Raw genomic sequence first — 18,900 nt, 5'->3', positions numbered from 1 at the left:
AAGTAATTGGGTTGTTGAAAATTTCAATCTGAAAATTTATTGACAATTCCTCTCTGGCGCCATCTCTTGGTACTTACTAAAAACTTCATACAATTATTAATTAAAGCAACTTAATTATTGATTTACTTTTAAAAATATCAAAAATTTACAAGAATCATTTAACAACTATCAAACACTATACTGATGAACAAAATAAAGAATTAGATGCAAAATTTCAATTCATTAATTGTGGATAGCGCCATCTAGTGACTACAAATAGTTTGTGCCGTACTCACGTTACATGTCAACATGGCTCCTAAGTACAAATTTAATATTTTTAAGTTTTAATCTAATTCTAATACTTTAAAAGTGTAGTTTGGTTAAGTTTCAATGTGAATAAGTTAGATTTGGAAAGTCAGGTGTTTTATTAGGTTGGATCTGATTTGGGTATGGAAAAAATTTAAATAACTGGATTTCAGTGATTAATTAATTAATTTGATTTTCAGTGATTCCTGCGTTTCCGAAGATTAAAGTAGCATGTTCGTCGGTTACGGTGAGTGGAGTTATACAATTAACTTTGTTATATTTTAATAATTATTATTTTTAACTCATCTAACAAATTAATGTTAGCAACGCCATCTTTTAATTGACACTAGAATTAGAAAAAACGTTTGTTGGTAGATGGCGCTAATCAACAAAAATAAATTTAAATTCAAATTAAATCAAATATTTTATATTGCGCTATTTTAAATACTTTACATGTAATGTTTACATTTAAATTTACTATAAACAAACGCCATTTCGTAGAAATTTAACAAATAAAAATTAAAAAAAAAAAAGATTAAAAGAATATTAACCTTAAAAAGTTACTTTTTAATAACCGAAATGATTCAAAAAGATTTTGAATATCTTAAAAACTAAAGATTATTTTCAAAAATTTGAGTTAATTTTTTAGTGCTGACTCTTTTTCACAAATTATTAATACAAATTCTTTGAACCACATCTTATCATCTTTAACAAAAACCGCAAAATGTACGGAAACGTAATAATACTAATAATATAAACATTTATGTCGACGTAAATAAGAAGTGAATAAACTGTATTGTTCTAACGGCGGTGACTATCCTTAAATTTTATGTTGTATGCGTTTATTATCCCAAAATAAATTCTTATTAAATGTACTATAGAAAAAATAAAGTAAAACGGTGATAAGTCGCTTTGAAAATCTAAATATTTGATTTTCAGTATAATATTTGCGTAAGGCAACTTCCGATATTCGCGGTGTGTCATTTAGGTTTTACCACACGGTTTGAAATGTTGCCCAGTTTTTTTAGAGAAGAATTTTCTCCGGTAAGAAAATTAAATAATTAAAATGGAATATAATAATAGTAATAATAATTTGTGCTAGGTGTATCAATGTGATGATTTTTACAATGATCCCTTCGCTGAAGTATACACATTCACTCGAAGTGAAGACGAAGATTATAATATTTCATGTTATGATTTTGTAGAGAAATCAACGGGTTCTGAATCGGAAGTTGAGATTCCGATTAAAAAAGAAAAGAAAATTCTTCATAAAGGTAGACATTTTTATTAATGTATACTTTATTATTATATTTGTTTATTATTAGCTCATAACCCAGCAATTGTAAATTTTATCGTTGACCTTTTACACAATCCCAAAACAAATCCAAAATTGATTCGTTGGGAAGATATAGATCGGGGATTATTTAAGTTTATAAAACCGGAGGAAGTAAGTAAATTGTGGGGTAAAAGAACTCCGAAAACATATAGAGAAAAAGAAATGGATTTTGGGAAATTTTCTCGAGCAATTAGATATCATTATAGTCAAGGAAATTTCGAAGCTGTCCCTGAAAAGAAATTAGTTTACAAATTTGGGCCGAATGCGAAAGGTTGGAAAGATGGAATGTTAAAAATTTAGTCAATATTTATTGTTTATTTTACAATAAGCAATCATTTTAATTTATTATACTATTATAATCTTTTATATATTAAATTATTTTTATATTTTCTCTACAACAGTTTTTCTTTCATTAAAAAAAAAAGATAAACTTACGTCATCATTGAAAAAAGGATTAGATAAGATACTTTTTAGTATTTACTAAACATATATTTATTTTATTTTCTGTTGAAATGCCTTGATATGTTACATGTAAGTAAATAAAATAATTCATGGTTAAACGCATTTTTCAAATAAATAAATCGATTAAACTAATTAATTTAAGAATATCACCAAACAACATTTTTAAACCTTCCTATTTATTTCCAAATTGACATCGATTCATCAAAAATATGAACGTTCTTGAATTATACTTATTTTTTTAGATGATTTTGATGAATATAAATCACGAACACTCATTATACAGGGTGGGACAAAATGCAATATCGTTCTCTGTATTCACCATACAGATACTGGGCATCTGATAACCCTGTAATGCATCAAAGAACTTTACAGCCTCAAAGCAACAGTTTGGTGCGATGTGTCATCTATAGCCATTATTTGGCCCTAAGGATTAGCTGTTACAGTGAATTCGGCTTGTTATTTTGACATGTTGGAGAGCTTTTTGAGCCTCAAAATGGAGCACGACACAAAAGCCTTCTGGGTTTAACAAGATGTGTTACTGGGATGTTTCATGGATGTTTCACTTCCCAAGATTTGAATCTGTGTAACTTTTCTGTGGAGATACGTCAAAGCTGAGGTATACAAAGTTCGACCTTGAAGCTTTGATGATGTTTTTGCTGGAATTTCGCAAGATATACTGAGAAGAGTGGCTGAAAACTTTTTTGAAAGACTTAATACTACGATTTTATTTCAAATCATAGACTGCATTCTGCCTCACCCTGTACAACAAACAAAAGAAATTAGAAACACTATTTACAAAAAATGTTTATAAATTTGTATCTACATAACATTACAAGCATTCGTATGGAATTTATGTCTATTTCCACCTCCGAATGAACAACACTGATCCTGAACTTGACTATTATTGCTATTTGTATCAAAAGGTTGACTTTGACTGTTTGGTAATGCAGAGTTTATCATACAGACCGCGATGTTCCCTTCGCTAAGCGAATTTTTCGATTTAGTCGAACTTTTCAAACCAAAATTTGGCGATTTTTTCACCACACTTTTCTCTTTTTCTTCTTTTAAAACCGATTTTGTTTCAAATTTGGGTTTCTCAATCGATTTTCCATTTGCTTTCTCATCTTTTTTGTAATATAAACAAGTCTCTTTATGAATTTTATTTTTTTTTACAAATTTTGCAACATTTTCCCAACTTTCTTCTTTCTTTTCGTTCTTTTTTGATTCATTCTTTATTGATTCATTTTTTATTGTTTCATTTCTTATTGATTCATTTAATTTACTTTCAACATGATTTCCTAAAGTTGTTAAAGCTACATTGATAACCGAACCAAAAATATCACCAGGATCATTACCGGTCATAACAGTTCCTTCAGAATTCGATCTAGATTCTCTTGAACTTATCGTTTTTACCGGAGAACTCACAATGCTCCTCCTAGCAACATCCTGAAAAGTTATCGGTGAATATGCAACACTTTTTCCATCTTTTGGTCTAGTTGCGATATCAATTTGTGATGTTTTAAAGTCGTTCTTTGGTATTGGTGATGATATGAGGGGGGAATTTCTCGATGACCTTCCTTCTAACCAAAAAGTTTTCATCTCTCCTTTACCCTTCACTTGGATTTCACCTCTTTCCTGAACTTTATAAGAATCCGATAATAAATCTTTCGTTGATTCTGATATATGTACTTTCATCGCTTCGCTCGTCGATTCCATTCTTGAAGCTGTGTTAACACTATCACCGAAAAGACAATATCTTGGCATTTTCAATCCTACGATTCCTGCAACTACAGCGCCTGAATGTACTCCAACTCTTATGCGTAGATGTTGACCTAAAATTAAATAATTAACATTAAAACTAAAGTTATTTAGTATTTGAGATATTTTATTATACCCGTTGATGGATCTTTTAAGTCTGTGATTGCATTCACCATATCTAAAGCCATATTACAAACTTTCTCAGCGTGATTTACTTCTTTTTCGGGTGCCCCAGAAACGACCATGTAAGCATCTCCGATTGTTTCAACCTAAGCGTGGAAATGGTTTACTCCTTCCGGTTTTAATGAGTGATTATGGTTTTTATGTTTGGTGTAATGAAGTGCCGCTATTAAAGATTAAAAAACAAAACAAAAAAGAAAGAAAAACAAATTAAATAAAATGTTAATTAACAAAACAGAAATACATTTTAGATTAATATTTTTGGTGAAGGAGCCAGTTAAATACAACATATTTATTTGTAAAAATAAATTATTTTTTTAGCTGTCGAGGTCAACATTAATTTGGAAATATACTTTTAATTAATCAAAATGTTGTTTGAAATCTCGACTTGCTAATTGACCAACAACTGTTGTAATAAAACAATCTTTTTGAATATCAAAACTCAGTTTGCTTTGAGATAGTTCACCGCTTTGAAACGAAGAGCAACTTCGTGGTGAATACATTACATTCAAAATGCTGGACTGAAGTGTGGAACATTCGATCCAACGCTTCACCGACGGGAAAGTACGATAAATTTATGGAGAAACTGATCCGCTGGTTGAGTATAAATGGCTAAATCACGCCACAAACGGATGTAAATCATTATTTTCATACAATTCTAAGACTACTGCTTGCTGGAATTTTCTACGATTGAATTTGCAATGATACGGGATCGCTAAAAATGCGTTTAAGTCTATGTTATGTTTGAAAATATATATTGAAGACCCAAGATGCTAAAAAGATTGAATTTCACGTACGATGAATTGTGGCAAATTTATTCCTTTATGTGCAAAGTTCGAATTATTTGAAACTTTACCCATATCAAATTATCGTCGAATGCATTTCTCGATTCGTAATGTCGTTGCGAATCACCTCGGAGTAAGCTTTTCAAGGAACACAATGCTGCGATTAGAAGTAGCACTATTTGGATATTCAACCTACTTCGTTTAAGAACTGTGACAATATTTGATAAATACATCATATCGCAAATACAATGAGTTCGCAAAGTAAATAAATAAAGTCACTTTATCTTCAAAGATTTGGTTATCTGGATACGCCTGAGCTGTGCATTTCTGAAAACACCGCACTCCGTAGTTGTACGAGGCGACAAGATGATATGTATGGATCGTTCCGCACAGATATAGATACTTACCCACGAAGAACAATACCTGGAAGGTCAACAGGTACTTAAATCTACGAAGGAGGATGGCTGCTTAAACTACAATCCCATAACAACATGAGCAGGAAGACGTAGAAAATTTCCAAATTGTTTTCAAGTCGGATCTGAATTCATCATGCAGGATCAAACACTATTGAGATAGATGGACTTGGGAAAAAATCACGTGAAGAAGGCTCCAGATCAATCTTTCAAAGAAAGTCGCTATAAGGCGAGAATACCAAATGGCTCGGATAGATGAAAGAATTCATTTGTGCCATTCCATGTCATTAGGCGAAAAGGAGTTCTTTTCCAATGACAATACATCTGCTGCCAAGGATTAGCTGACTTACAGTAAGACTTTAGTCTCTGTAAGATTACAGCGGTTGTTTGGTTAGGATATAACCATAGCCATAACTTTATCCTTAAGTCTGCTCTAATTTGGGATATTTCGCAGCACACGAAATCTTTTATGTGTTCAGAAAACTAAGGAATGCTCTGTAGCTCAATATGAAAGAAATTATTTGTGGAAATGAGCATAATAAGATTAATGATAACAATCTTTGTTTTAGTCTCTGTCTTCCCAAGGATAATACTCAAGAGGATTTAAATCTAAGGTGATTCAATGTAAGGTTGAACGAGATAAATGTGATATTGAGGCATATTGAGTCTCGAGCAGTATTTCACATACAATAACATGATTTTTATTGAAGTAGTTATAAAAGCCACTAAAACACCATGGGAAGAACTATACCCAAATATAATTAAATCAGTAGATGAAGCATTAGGAAGAAGAGTGACATCAGGAAGTGCAAGACCCAATACAAAGTCTTAGTTCATACAAGAAGTGAAGGATCTAGTTACGAAAAAACGAAGACCCTATTTACAGAATAGATCGGTCGCAATAACATACGAAAAATATGAAGTAGAAACTGAAAAACTCAAACACATGTAATAATGGAAGAAGGATATAAGGATCAATACTATGTAGACGATGTAGTTTTCATCTATGGAAATTTCGAAGAAGCAAGAAAGTGTTGTTAACCAGTTGAAATATCTCGGAGTAAATATCACTAGCAGTAGAAACTTGAAAGAAGAAGTCAGAACACACAGACTACAAATGCAGTGGTAGTATTGCGGTATCCCTGGGATGTAATGTATAGGAACAAATACTTACAAACAAAAAGTAAAGTAAGGATCTATGAGACGATTGTAAGACCGGTGATGACATACGTCATTGAACTAAGTATGAAAGACACCATAAGCAAACGACATCTCTGGACTACAGAGTTAACTACTGTTCGAGCAATTTCTGGTTACCCTTTACTAGGCCAAATAAGAAGCGAACACATAAATACTAAGACTGTACTTAAGGGATATTTTTGCTAATTGGTTATGACGGGTAATGACGCAACCACCCAATAGAGTAGTTGTGGACTCTGATATTAAAACGTAGATATACAAGATGCTCGATAAGAAGAGATACTTGGTAAATTTAAAATATTTAAACTGATTACATTCCTCTATAGACAAACACGGCCAAGTTATTCTATTTACACTAATTTCACAAAAACTTTTGTTCGGGTTGAGTCATCTTGAATCATCTGTTGTGTAATCTTCTGCTTCGAGATTTTAGAACATGCCGTAATTGTTGTCAAAGATTGAAAGTATGGCAACCTGGATATAGTTGTGTGCTTGAAGATGTTAAGTTAATCTTTGATAGGAAACATGAAGAACTTAAACCTTAATTAGGTGCCATGTAATGTAGGTTTTGGTGAAAGTGACGTTGTTGAAATAAGATGGAATATCCATGTGATTGTTTAAAACTTTAATTGCCAATTTTTGCAATTGAAATAATTTACCACCACAGAAAACAAGGAGACAGTCTACCATACAAAAAATTCAGGTCATAATGGACCTGATATTGTCAACAAGTTATTGGTTGTACGCAAAATGTTTCTGCTTAGAGAGAAATTGAACCATCAATTATGTTATAGGATCTCATTGCGTTTAACCGAGTCTTACGTAAAAGTGATTCTTTTCTTGGAATTGTATCTTATTGAAATCCATTTGTTGAATAGATAACCTAGTTTGGTGAAGGAACAGATTCTTAAAAAATTAAATGAGTAAATGGAGTAATAAATTAACAAACAAAAATTAAAGTGCAATTAATGATTCAGATTTATTTTAATTACCTTATAAACTTTATTTCTTTCCGTTAATGTGTCAAATAACGAATACATTCCGTTTAACATTGAAACAACTTCCATTGGACTTATCCTACTACAGATTTCAGTAAATGTTACTACATCTGAAAATAGTATTGATACGCTGTTAAACATCTAAAAAATAAAAATCGTTAAATCAAACAAAAAGGATAAAATTAAAAATTTACTTCACAAGTATCAATGGGATTCTCGCCCGTTCTTAATCTATCAGCAACTTGTTTAGGAATCATCTGATATAATAACTCATCAGTTCTCCGCATTTCCTCGTCCAATTTTCTCATTGACTCTTCTAATTTTTTACTTTTTTGCTGTTCTTGATCTAAAGCAAGTTTTAATTCAACCGATTGTTGCGTCCCAGCTAACATTAAATCTCTATTCAATAAAAATTGTTTTAATAAAATGTTATTAAAATAATTAATTAATAAACCTGCTAAAATCGTGCATAGATAAATCATTAATATACAGCCCAGAATTAATTAACGAATTTAGATCCGGCATAACTGGAGTTCCTAAATACATCATCATCTTCCAATTATCCATATAAATCATTTGCCCTTTTAAACGAAGATTTTTATCTTCAGCTACGTCCAACTCATCGCTTAAAATGACCTCTTTACGCTCTTTATTATCGACTCTATCATTTAACACAGGCTCGACCGAAACGAGTTCAAAAATGTTATTTGTACGATTTAAAATCGTTTGAAATTTAAACGCAATTAACGGCCGAACCAAATCGAACCAATTCGTTAACTTTTTTCCTACAACATCTGGCAATATAACCATTAAAGAATTTCCAATACTTCTAACAACCATATCTGAACTATAAACAATAATTAATTAAATAAAATTTAAAATAAATCGCAATTACGAACCCAAAAACTATACAAAATGGAAAAATCTCAAATAAAACCGATGCGCTTATTGGTAAATGTTTCTCCTCACGTGTCATCGCCAAGCTAGCTAATGTAAAAGCTCTGTTATCGAAAGTAAGTTGAAACGTGACGTGAACCATGTCGAAGAGTAATTCCTCCCTGACCAACTCAATTTGCATTTCCTTATGGTAAAAATGGCGCGCCACCTAAATCGGGAACGAAATTTATAAAAAAAAATCACGCTTATTAAATTTCTTCGTAGGGATTTCCGATTGAAGTTCGAGAGCTTTTAGTCCATAACCGAAGGGGGGGAAAACGTGATAGTATTCGTTTCGGTAGACCCGCACGGAATCAACTTAATGGAACTCGACTATTCGACTGCGAAATCGTCGGCTTTGTTTTGCGATTTAAGAGCCTAAAAATACTCTTTCCTTCTTGGCGTGGTGTCGTAAAAAAGAAATGAAGAGAAACACCCGGTTGAGTATTAACTGAATGTAGAAAGCACGCGGCGTTGAGAAACGGTTGTAAAAAGTTTCTTGCTTAATAAAGTTTTATTAACTCTTTGCAGACATAGTTTTTAGGGAATTTTATTAAATTTTAAATAATTTAAAAATGTTAAAAACGTACCTCTCTTATTTGTCCCATTGTGTAATAAACAAACCCACGTCTTTTACTTCTATAGTGTAACGTGAGTCCTTGTCTTGTCTCATTTTCGCAAATAAAACTTGGCGCGCGCATTCTTGGGTAAGAAAATTTTAGATATTCGTGAAGATTGTCCAAGCCGTTTAGGAAATCTCTCATGTGACGCCCAAGGACTGAAAGAACGCGATCGTAACCGTATTGACTAACGAAACTGATGAAAAATACTCCCATTTGATCGAAAAATTCCCGTTCAGTTGTCTCTAAAATCTAAAAACAATCAATTTTAGTTTATATTAAATCAAATTTATGGGGGAAATAAATCGAATAAAAATAAATCAATTGTAAAAACTTGTATCAGAATGAATTTTGCAGATAAATTTGTTGGGTCTTATAACTCAACGAAGCTGTCGAACCAATTTATTATACTTGTATAGGTTCAAATTGAGCGGAAAGATAAAAAAAAAAGGTTGAATGAACTTTCTAAGTTTTATTTAAAAAGAAAAATTCGTAAAATTAATTTATTTAAGTAGAAATAAGTATTAATTTTCGGAGTATGACATCGAATATAATATATATCCTTCCCTTCCTAATAACGTGTCAAAAACACACGAAATTGATCCGTTAAAAATAAATGGGCGAACGTAAATTTATGACACGTGTTAAGTATTAAAAAGGATTAAATTAAAAGTCGAAAACTAATTTCAAACTTTTCCTATCTCCAAACACGGTTGATTAAATTAAAAGCGTTTCAAGAATTTTTTCAAGTCGAAAATGATAAAGTTAAAATTAAATTAATAAAGATTTGTATTATATTATTATATCAGTACAGAAATAGAGTTACAACTCAGTTTTAATTTAACTACATAAAATATAAGTTTTGCTATCACAAAATTTAAGTGAAAATCGCGGTGTGGAATTTGGCGATGAAACTGAAGCCGAGTTGAACAAAGTTTAAGGTTAATGTAATAAAAGTTGTGAAAGATACGACAAAGTTAACTAGAATGGATACATTTAAAGTTTTTTTTACGTTAGCTGGAATAATGAAGTTGTATTTGTCTATTGCTGATTGTGATGTTGTATTCGCGTTGTAATTTGCGGTTTGTAATTACAAGGCGTGGAGTGTAAACATTTAATAGTGGGATGTTCAATGAAAATTGATTATATACATACAATATAATAAATTTAAAATAGACTGAAAAGATTAATTTAATCAATAGTTGCATTGATATCTGTGAAACTCCTATACATTTATTATGATTCTAATCTTTCAAACACTTTGATTATTGGGAATGTAGCAAATACAGTGTATTAATTAATTATCGTAGCCCACGTCATAATTGCAACTATGCAACCAATATCGCGATTTGCGTATTGCAATACCAATACTGTGATATTGGTTGCATACTTGCAACGATGACGTCGGGTACGATAATTAATTAACACACTGTATGTATCCTATAGAAACTTGCAATTCAGAACTCAAGGAAGTAATTCAAATCTAGTTAAAATTGTTCTTCACTAACAATAAGTCAGTTATATAGAGGAATTTTCAACTTTTAGTTTTTGCCTCTTCTATAAAATTATGTGTCAGATATGCTACTAAGTGCCTCATTAACTTTTCATTAACTTAGTATGCAACTTAAAGCGTGTCCTTAATTCCAGTTGTTCTGAGCTACTCAATAAACTCCAAGTCTCATGTTGTAGTAATACTGCTCTAATTCTGGTGAGAATCCTGTTATTATGGTTAAAGGACTCAAAGTCCTACGAATTATATAGGTACGAATTGCTTTAAAATTGATATTTACCTAATTCCTTGTAGGTGTTATTTCCAAAGATACATATTTTGTGGTATTTGGCTAAAACATCCAGTATACAACTATAGTTTACGTCAATCACTATGTTACGCATTAGTGTAAAAAGAATCATCTCCTAGTACTTAATAGCTTTGGCAACAATGAGTTGTTTTATAAAACTGTTTCATAATGACCCGGTTACCTTCCACCTTGTATACATTCCCTGGTGATTATCCTTTTCAGAGCGACATTCTTAACTTTGAATTTAAAGATTCTTTGTTTAAGATTATTACACAATTATGCATAGTGATAATCCATTATCAGACTAATAGATACTTTGTGCTAAAATAGATTGGCTGGTGCACGTGATATTGCTACAAATCTTAGCTTCCTTATTAGGATTGAAAATAACATCTGTGACAAATTTAATAGCGACTCATTTCGCTTGTTTCACAGAAGACGACATTCTAGTATATGGCCAAGACATCCACTGTACAGCTACATATTACGCATACCACTTATTTGTGTGAAAAAATCTCTGTGTTTTTAGAATATTATTGATTATTAGCACAGTGTACCTCTAACCACGGTTGTCAGCTTAAAAATAATCAGGTTGACTCCCCTCATCCTCCCTGCTAATAACAACTTTTAAGCCACATTATTTGCTTTCAGTTCAAAATTCTTCGTTTAAGAGTAGGTACTTTGCTGCACAGCGCAGAGGTTCGCAAGAATCATATTAAAGCCTCGATTATTTAGTAGGCCTAAGTATTTGACAGCTCTGTCTTTAGGATTCCAATGAAGTTCTATATTATTGATTACAATGCGTGTTGGATTTCGGTAACGCCGTAACGTAAAGATCTTTGATTCACATTTGTCTTCATTCAGGTGTAAGGACCATTTAGTAAGCCATTTCTGCACGTCGTTAATAGCATCTTGTAGCTGTTGTATAGCTTCTTCCAAATCACTGCCTTAGGTCATAATCAACATATCGTCAGCAAACAGAGCTTTTTCATTGCATCTTTGGCACGGTATATCATGTATAAATATATTAAATAAGGTTGGTGACAATATACCTCCTTGAGGAACTCCTGCTCTAATACATCTTGTATCTAAATAGGTCCCATTAGTTCCCACACAAAAAGTTCGTTCGTGAAGATACGACATAAGTATTGCGGTAATATAGTCATCTAGACCTAGATACAATAGTTTGAATTTTAATCCCTCCGTCCAAACTGTATCAAAGGCTTTAGTTGTATCTAAAAAGGCGATAGTGGTGTATTGCTTATTTTCAAAACCTTTCTCAATGAATTCTGTAACACACACCAACTGGTGGATCGCCGAATTTCTTTCCAGCAGCTGATCCTGAAATCTTCGTATTATAACTTATTCAAACAATTTTGAGAGAGTCGGTAAAAGGCTTATAGGACGGTAATTAGATATAAGACTGCTCTGTTTTTCTGGCTTGGGAAACATTAGTATCTCAGCTTTTTTCCAAGTCACTGCAAAGTAACCAATTTTTAAGCATGAATTAAAGATATCAGTTAAGTGGCTAGTAATATTCGAAGGGAGGTGTTTTAAAATTAGATTTGGTATAAGCTCATGCCCTGGAAACTTTCTATTGGGTAGATTGTTAATTAAATTTGTTCAAGATAATCAGCAAAAGCTTCAGTTTTTCCTTCATCAGTAGAGAATTGATTTCCGTCATGGGTAATTATAGAAATTTTTTCGTGCCTTCTCAGTATTTTTATTATTGTTGTCCACATTGCCGGATCTTTATTACCCACATTGTTTAGAAGATTCTGATAATTAGCAATCCGATGGGATTCTAAAGCTTTAGTAATGGTATGAATCAGTTTATTCAATTTCTGCTTTAAGTCAGGATTACGTGTTTTTTGCCAATTACGTCTGACCCCTCTTTTTTCTTTGATTAGGTCGAGGATATATTTTTATATGTGCTTTTAATTAGTATCACTACACCGCCTGAAGCTGTTTGAGAGGTGCGGTCAAATCTATAGATATTAAAGCCAGGTATTCGGAACTCTTTTCCCAGAACTAGATGAGTTTCGGTGATACATGCTAAATCAATATTATAACGAGAAAAAAAAAGACGATACTAAATTTTATTGCTTCTTCAGACCATTCGCATTAAAGTTTAAAATAGTGATGTTTTTGATTTCGTTTATGGGGAGATTAGGCCCCCATAATTTATTCATTCAATAAGTTATTTGTAATTTGCGAAATTAGTGGTGTAATGATTTGTTTTAGGAGGTTCATGATTGATGTAACAATGGTAGACATTTCGGACTTATTTGATGTTTTAGGAGGTGGATTTGGAATACTGGTGTTTTGGGATGGTAAATTTTTTTGGGTTATGTTGGCAAATGACACATTATTATCTGATGTTCGGAAAGTGGATCTATGAATTGAGTTAGTGGTAGTTCTTCTCATCTGACGTGGGTGTAGTTGTAATTCACTTTATTTAATAGTCTTGTAACACTAATTATAGGTAATGAATAAGTAGTCAATTCATCTTTTATTTCAGTGTCTGTTAGAGATATAGGAACATTATGCAACTCTACGGCTAAAGTTCTTTTCGTTGGATCTTGGAATGTGTGAAATTCAAGTTTTTTCTCTGTATAATACTTAGTTAAAGTTCTATTATCGTTTATAGACGTAAGGTTGATTTTTAGTAAATTATTTTTGATAATACTTGTAAATTTTTCAGTGGTTAGCGCTTTGATATCATTGATAATTTCTTTATGGTTTGATTTGTTATGTAGAAAGATAGGAGGAGGTACTTTAGGACTTTTTTGGAAATTATTTTCCAAAGAGTTGTCATTAATATCATCACTGTTGTCTTCACTAGCAAGAACATGGAACCTATTTTGCGTTAAGAGATCTGGATTAAAAGAATATCGTTTATGAATATCATCTTCTAGAGGTGATAACTGATTGGATCCTCGTTTTTCTCCCATACATACTTGATTCGGTCTATATATTCTATATATATTCGATATATTTTCTATCGATGATTTATTATTTTTGTTAAATTAATATATAAAATTGTAAACACGGTTGATTTCGTGAAACGAAACTGGTTATGAGACTCGCAATACTTGTTTAGAACACGTGCACTGACATTGACCGTCCGCATTCGACTCAACTCTGATTCTAATAAGGCTGATATGGTCCCAACTATAAAGTAATTCCCATCTTTTCCAATCAACACTGTAAATTAGAAACTAATGAAGTTGGCAATCATTAATTCATTTTGATATGATATGCCTGTTCTATGCAACAAAATTTGACATAAAAGAGCACATTCAATTCAAGAACCTACATGGAACGATACAATTAGTTATGTTTAAGCCACCGCAATTACAAAAGTGTCACAACCTAACGTCGCCAACATGTGATCGAAATGCATTCTTTCCAAAAAATGTTGGTATCACGTCAGCACACAATACATCCCAGCAAATGTTTACAATACCCTAAAAAACACTCAAACTATATTGTAAACTGCTCTATCCTGACTAAAGAAATCAAAAGAATGGTTTAAAAATAATAAATTAAAAAAGTGAAAATAGAAAGACCATTTATGTCTAATAGCATACCCCGATTTAAATTTTGCGCTATTTTTATTCGGTGCAAGTGGTAGCTCTGAAATTTGACAGCTATCAATTACTGAAATTCCGTGAAATAATTCATTTATTGGAGGAACGATTTCCGGATAAAATTCCGATGTCAACTGGCCACCGAGATCGTGCGATTTGACCCCGTGCAATTTCTTCTTTTAGGTTTGGTGAAATCTCACCTTTATGTCAATATGCCACGAATTATTTCCGACCTCAACGATGAGATCCAACACTTCATTGGTGATTTGGACTCTGCAGAATCGTCATCGAAAATTTCATGAAAATAGTTACAATCTGTATTCAGAACCGGTTATTTTATTCCACTTAATCGGAATATGTCTACTTTTAAATGTTTGATCTACAAAAGCCGTAGATTTGAAAAATGTCAGCAGAGAGCAAGAAAAAAGACATTTAATGAGTTATGCGGTTGACAGCAAAATCGAAAATTGTTGAAAAAATATACTTTACAACAAATTGGCAATAAACTCAACTTCGCCATTTCAACGCCAATAATGCAATTACGAATGTAACTGTCTTACTGACTCTCTTAGGCGTATAATATTTGGTGATGCCAAAAAGAAAATAAATAATCAGAAAGATAAGATCAGATCTGAGATGGATTTATTAGTTAATTTCATTAATACAAGAATTTCTGTCAAGTTTAATCTATATCAAGATGATGTTGATAATGATTACATACAATGAAATGAATTAATACCACGATGAACAACAAAAACAATTAATGATAAAAACCCAAACAAATTTTAAATAAACTTTGAATGAAATTTTTTTTACTTTTCCTTGTTAAAGTTGACAAAGTTAATTAACTAGCTTTAACAAAGTTCCAAGCAAAAATGTTTTTGTGGCATTACAAATTTGTTTTCCCTTCTATATTTCCACAAACGCAACGCGAAAAAGGTCGAATTTTGGTCGGATAAATGGATTGTTTTAAATTGTCTCCCAAAAGTTCTTTTTATTTTTTTCCTTTTCTTTGGGTATCGAGGGCATGTGTTTCCAAACTCTTCCTGATCAATACACGCGCATAAAGAGATAAAAGGTATAAAAACTGTCCTAAAAATGCGTGGGAGAATAAAAAGTGTATCCTTTGGGAATGTTCCAAAAGAAAATAATTTATGATATTTAAAAGATTTATTTAACATATAAAATTTCGTTTTTGATTGTTCAATCGGAATTAATTAATTTAATTAATCTCACCTGAATGGCTTTCTTTGCAAGTTTTGGGATTAAATTTTCGGGATAAACTTGATGAGTACTAAACGTGGGTTGTTCCACATTTGCGGCTCTTCTTATTTCTTCCCATTTTTCCTCTCCATACGTCTGTTTGATGTATTCGGACATATTCTCCAATATTAACCCGTACATTTTAGCTCTTAACTGTCGCCCCTTTTTTTCTGAAAGAAAGACGATCGAAAACATCCATAAAAAAGCTTTAGCTTTTATAAAGATTTTCTCGGGAGAGATTTTTTACAACGTAAACTGATACTATTCCTCGTTTTAAGTATGATGATAGGGATATCAAATAAAAAAAAAAAAAAGAAAATGGAAATTTAGAAACTCATTCGTTTGGATGAGAAAAGAATACAAAGGATTTTAAATTAGGTTTGAGCTTATTTGACTAAAGTGGATGAAGTCATTTCTGGGTTTTGGTGTAAATGCAAATTTACGGTGAACAATATCTTCTCAATGTCACGATACTTTTATAGGGAATGAACGGCGACGAAGATTTTCTCTGTCCCGAGAAAATTTCATTTGTCAAGAAAATCTTTGCAATCCTTCAGGTAAATTCAGATAAATTCTTCTAATTTTAAAAGTAAGTGTATAAAAATAATTATGGTAATGCAACAAAAATATAATTAAAATGAGGATATAATTAAACAGTAAGAAGCATTTGACGTAAAACATTGGTGTGAGGTGTGTATCAACAACGACGTTGGAATATAAAAGACTTTAAATGAGGAATTTTTCGTATACTCTATGTGTGGTTAATTGAACACCTTGCGTCATACTTTACGTCTTCTTTATCACGTACTCGCAATTTAAAATCATTTTTGGATTCATTCTAAAAATAAATTGGATTCTTCCTTTTGCGAATGAATACGCTTATAAATCAACCACTAATAATAATCGGTTTATAATCGGCACAATTACGAGCGTTTCCGAGTACCATAGATAGAGTACCAAGTGGTTTTATTATCAAAAAATGTTGTCAGTAAAATCGATGTCAGAGCAACAAGTACTCAAGCAGATTACGTTTCAGTTTGAATCTGCCACAATGATAATGAACTCTGGAAGGGAGAAACTCCAACCGATTCTTTACCCTCCAGACTTTACTAATTACTATAGAATCCTTAAAACATTTACCAAAGCGAAAATGAACAGCTGAATCGAAATTGATGAACTTCCTCAAACTAAACTACTCTATAATGCATTACACAAGAGAAGCTTAAACACTTACCTTATTAACTTGACGATTTTTGACACAAAAACTTGTTAACTAAGTCGAATTTGAAAACTCGTTAAAATGTGCATTTTTGATGTATCTTTAATTTACCGCAAAACTTTTTTTGATTATTTTTAATTAATGAAGCTGTTGGCATCGCGAACTTTACGACTGAACGCAAAATTAGACGGCGATCACACCAAGAGCTTTCGCAATACTGGATCATCCTGAAAGGAGTACTTCAGGAGGACGCAGGATAAACGAACCTGCGCTTGCGCTTAATCTTTTTTTCGTACATCCAACAGCTACAGGTTAACGAGGTTACGATGTTGAAAAGGGAACCCCCTCGGTGTTGTTTAAAATTTTTAGTATTAATACGTGGAATGTAGAGTTATTTTATTACGAAGTGAAATGCATCGAATTCAAATATAAAAAAAAATAATAGAAAAATATAAAAGAACGAAAACTTAAACTTGATTTACTGCTAATGCAAAATAATATTGAAGCCTTGTAGTATCATAACTTATAAGTTTATAAAGGTGATTAGAATTCTGTTGGGAGACTCCCTGTTTTAGATTTAATACGCTTGGTAGTGACAGGTTGCGAGAATTCACTTAGAACCCATCCTCGTTCCTATCTCCGCATAAACCAGAGGTTTCCAACCGTCTTTAGACCTCCCCTTTTGCAAGAAATTATATCTCCAACTTTCCCACGTATAATAACACTTAAAACTATGTTAAACTTAACACTTATTGTTAATTAAAATTTTATTAATTTTAAGTAAAACAAATGTCAACTGTTCTTTCTGCCTGGATTCCATTTGAAGAGAAGTTTGCCAGAAAAGTAGCAAAAGATGTTTTGGTTTTAGCTTCACTCCAACACCAAATTCATTTCATCAAATAGTTTGTACATATCTAAGAAGTCAACGATATCATGTTTGGACGTGTACAAATTTTGAAGTATGCAAACAATTTAACTTAATAATTTGCTTCTATTCTTGGGTAAGAATATTTCTTCAAGATAACCTGCACTTGAGCTTTCTTACAACTCTCTTTTGCCTAACTTCTGTCTTCCACATAAGTAGGGAAATGTGTTGCATGAAATAACTTTTTGTAATGATTGTGTGAAAAGTCCAAAATTACCAAAAGCCAAGAAGTTGCAAACAATAACTTGCACTTCTTGTTTAATTAATTATACAGAGAGGAAACACAACAAAGTGTTGATGAAAAGCTATCAATTGGAGCATCCAAAGATTTATTAACATCTTAGGAAAACATAGTACGAACACGCGAATATAGTTGGAGAGGAGGTTTTTGTTGAGGACGATTATAAAGTTGAAAAATTTTCGTGAATGCCGATTTTGAATGATTTTTTTGCAAAGAAAATTTGTCAATATAACATTAGTTTTAATAGAGTTAAAATTAATAACAGTGTTTGCATGAGCACGAATGATATTTTTCCAAGAACTCGGATAACTAAGCTGAAATTGCCCGAGATTCTGTTGATTTAACAAAAAGATTTAATAAGTTTTACAAATATTAGTTAGCAAATTTACTACTCATACAGAAAAATGTAAAGATTATGTATTAAAAATATCCTTGAACCAAAAATCATAATAATAGTAAATAAATGATGTTAAATTAACGACAAAAAAGTTTTGGATATGGTATTCACTCCAACCCAAGATATTGAAAGTGGCCCAAGGTTCCTCAGATTTCACCCTTATTATTAATCCAATATAGACCCATCCGCCACAAAATCATCAAAGAAAAGCTTTTTACCTCCTTTTTCCTAATTTGGTCTCACTTTGTGGTGTGGAAAACCTACCCCAAATACTGCAGATGCTCCTTTTCTGAAATCAAAACAACGAGAATATCATAGTCGAAATCCAATCCTCGCATAGATTTACAAATGCCAAAAAATATTGAAGAATTCATGTGTGATGCAATTTTAGCATTCATTACACAGTACTTAATAATGTCCACTTTTCTTAGAAGGACACATTGAGTTGGGTTGGTGTTGTGTAGAGGTGATGCTTGACTCCATGTTTTAT

At 31.9% G+C, this 18,900-nt stretch overlaps 2 protein-coding genes across 3 annotated transcripts; one reads left to right on the top strand and one right to left on the bottom strand.

Annotated features, from left to right (window-relative positions):
- The first annotated feature begins 481 nt into the window (after window positions 1-481).
- LOC111414015 (ETS homologous factor-like) lies at window positions 482-2,019 on the top strand. The gene is made up of 4 exons (XM_023045161.2): window positions 482-532; window positions 1,225-1,329; window positions 1,388-1,559; window positions 1,611-2,019. The coding sequence occupies exons 2-4, from the start codon at window positions 1,294-1,296 to the stop codon at window positions 1,919-1,921; spliced, it is 519 nt and encodes a 172-aa protein (XP_022900929.1). The 5' UTR covers window positions 482-532; window positions 1,225-1,293; the 3' UTR covers window positions 1,922-2,019.
- LOC111414010 (Guanylyl cyclase at 88E) lies at window positions 1,910-17,045 on the bottom strand. Of its 2 annotated transcripts, XM_071199869.1 has the most exons (10): window positions 16,863-17,045; window positions 15,602-15,798; window positions 8,944-9,225; window positions 8,317-8,522; window positions 7,872-8,264; window positions 7,612-7,816; window positions 7,412-7,558; window positions 3,978-4,110; window positions 3,439-3,915; window positions 1,910-3,381 (listed from the first exon to the last, which is right to left on the bottom strand). In XM_071199869.1, exons 2-10 carry the CDS (start codon window positions 15,767-15,769, stop codon window positions 2,903-2,905), a joined length of 2,490 nt encoding a protein of 829 aa, XP_071055970.1. In that variant the 5' UTR covers window positions 15,770-15,798; window positions 16,863-17,045; the 3' UTR covers window positions 1,910-2,902. The 2 variants fall into 2 exon arrangements, with proteins under 2 accessions (XP_071055970.1, XP_071055969.1); XM_071199868.1 differs by having other exon boundaries at window positions 1,910-3,915.
- Window positions 17,046-18,900: the final 1,855 nt, after the last annotated feature.

This window comes from Onthophagus taurus, chromosome 11, assembly GCF_036711975.1.
Source record: "Onthophagus taurus isolate NC chromosome 11, IU_Otau_3.0, whole genome shotgun sequence".
Classification (NCBI taxonomy): Eukaryota; Metazoa; Arthropoda; class Insecta; order Coleoptera; family Scarabaeidae; genus Onthophagus; species Onthophagus taurus.
The sequence above is the reverse complement of the archived record's forward strand: the minus strand, read 5'-3'. Positions and strand labels throughout refer to the sequence as shown.

What these genes read in the sequence shown, in the direction of transcription:
- LOC111414010 (XM_071199868.1), bottom strand. Translation starts at nt 15,769, where the DNA reads ATGTACGGGTTAATATTGGAGAATATGTCCGAATACATCAAACAGACG. An exon ending in TCTATGCACGATTTTAGCAG is followed by an intron (nt 7,817 to 7,871) that starts GTTTATTAATTA and finishes TTTATTGAATAG; the next exon opens with AGATTTAATGTTAGCTGGGA. An exon ending in AAAGAAATAAAGTTTATAAG is followed by an intron (nt 4,111 to 7,411) that starts GTAATTAAAATA and finishes TTCCACGCTTAG; the next exon opens with GTTGAAACAATCGGAGATGC.
- LOC111414015 (XM_023045161.2), top strand. Translation starts at nt 1,294, where the DNA reads ATGTTGCCCAGTTTTTTTAGAGAAGAATTTTCTCCG. An exon ending in TTAGAGAAGAATTTTCTCCG is followed by an intron (nt 1,330 to 1,387) that starts GTAAGAAAATTA and finishes AATTTGTGCTAG; the next exon opens with GTGTATCAATGTGATGATTT. An exon ending in AAAGAAAATTCTTCATAAAG is followed by an intron (nt 1,560 to 1,610) that starts GTAGACATTTTT and finishes GTTTATTATTAG; the next exon opens with CTCATAACCCAGCAATTGTA.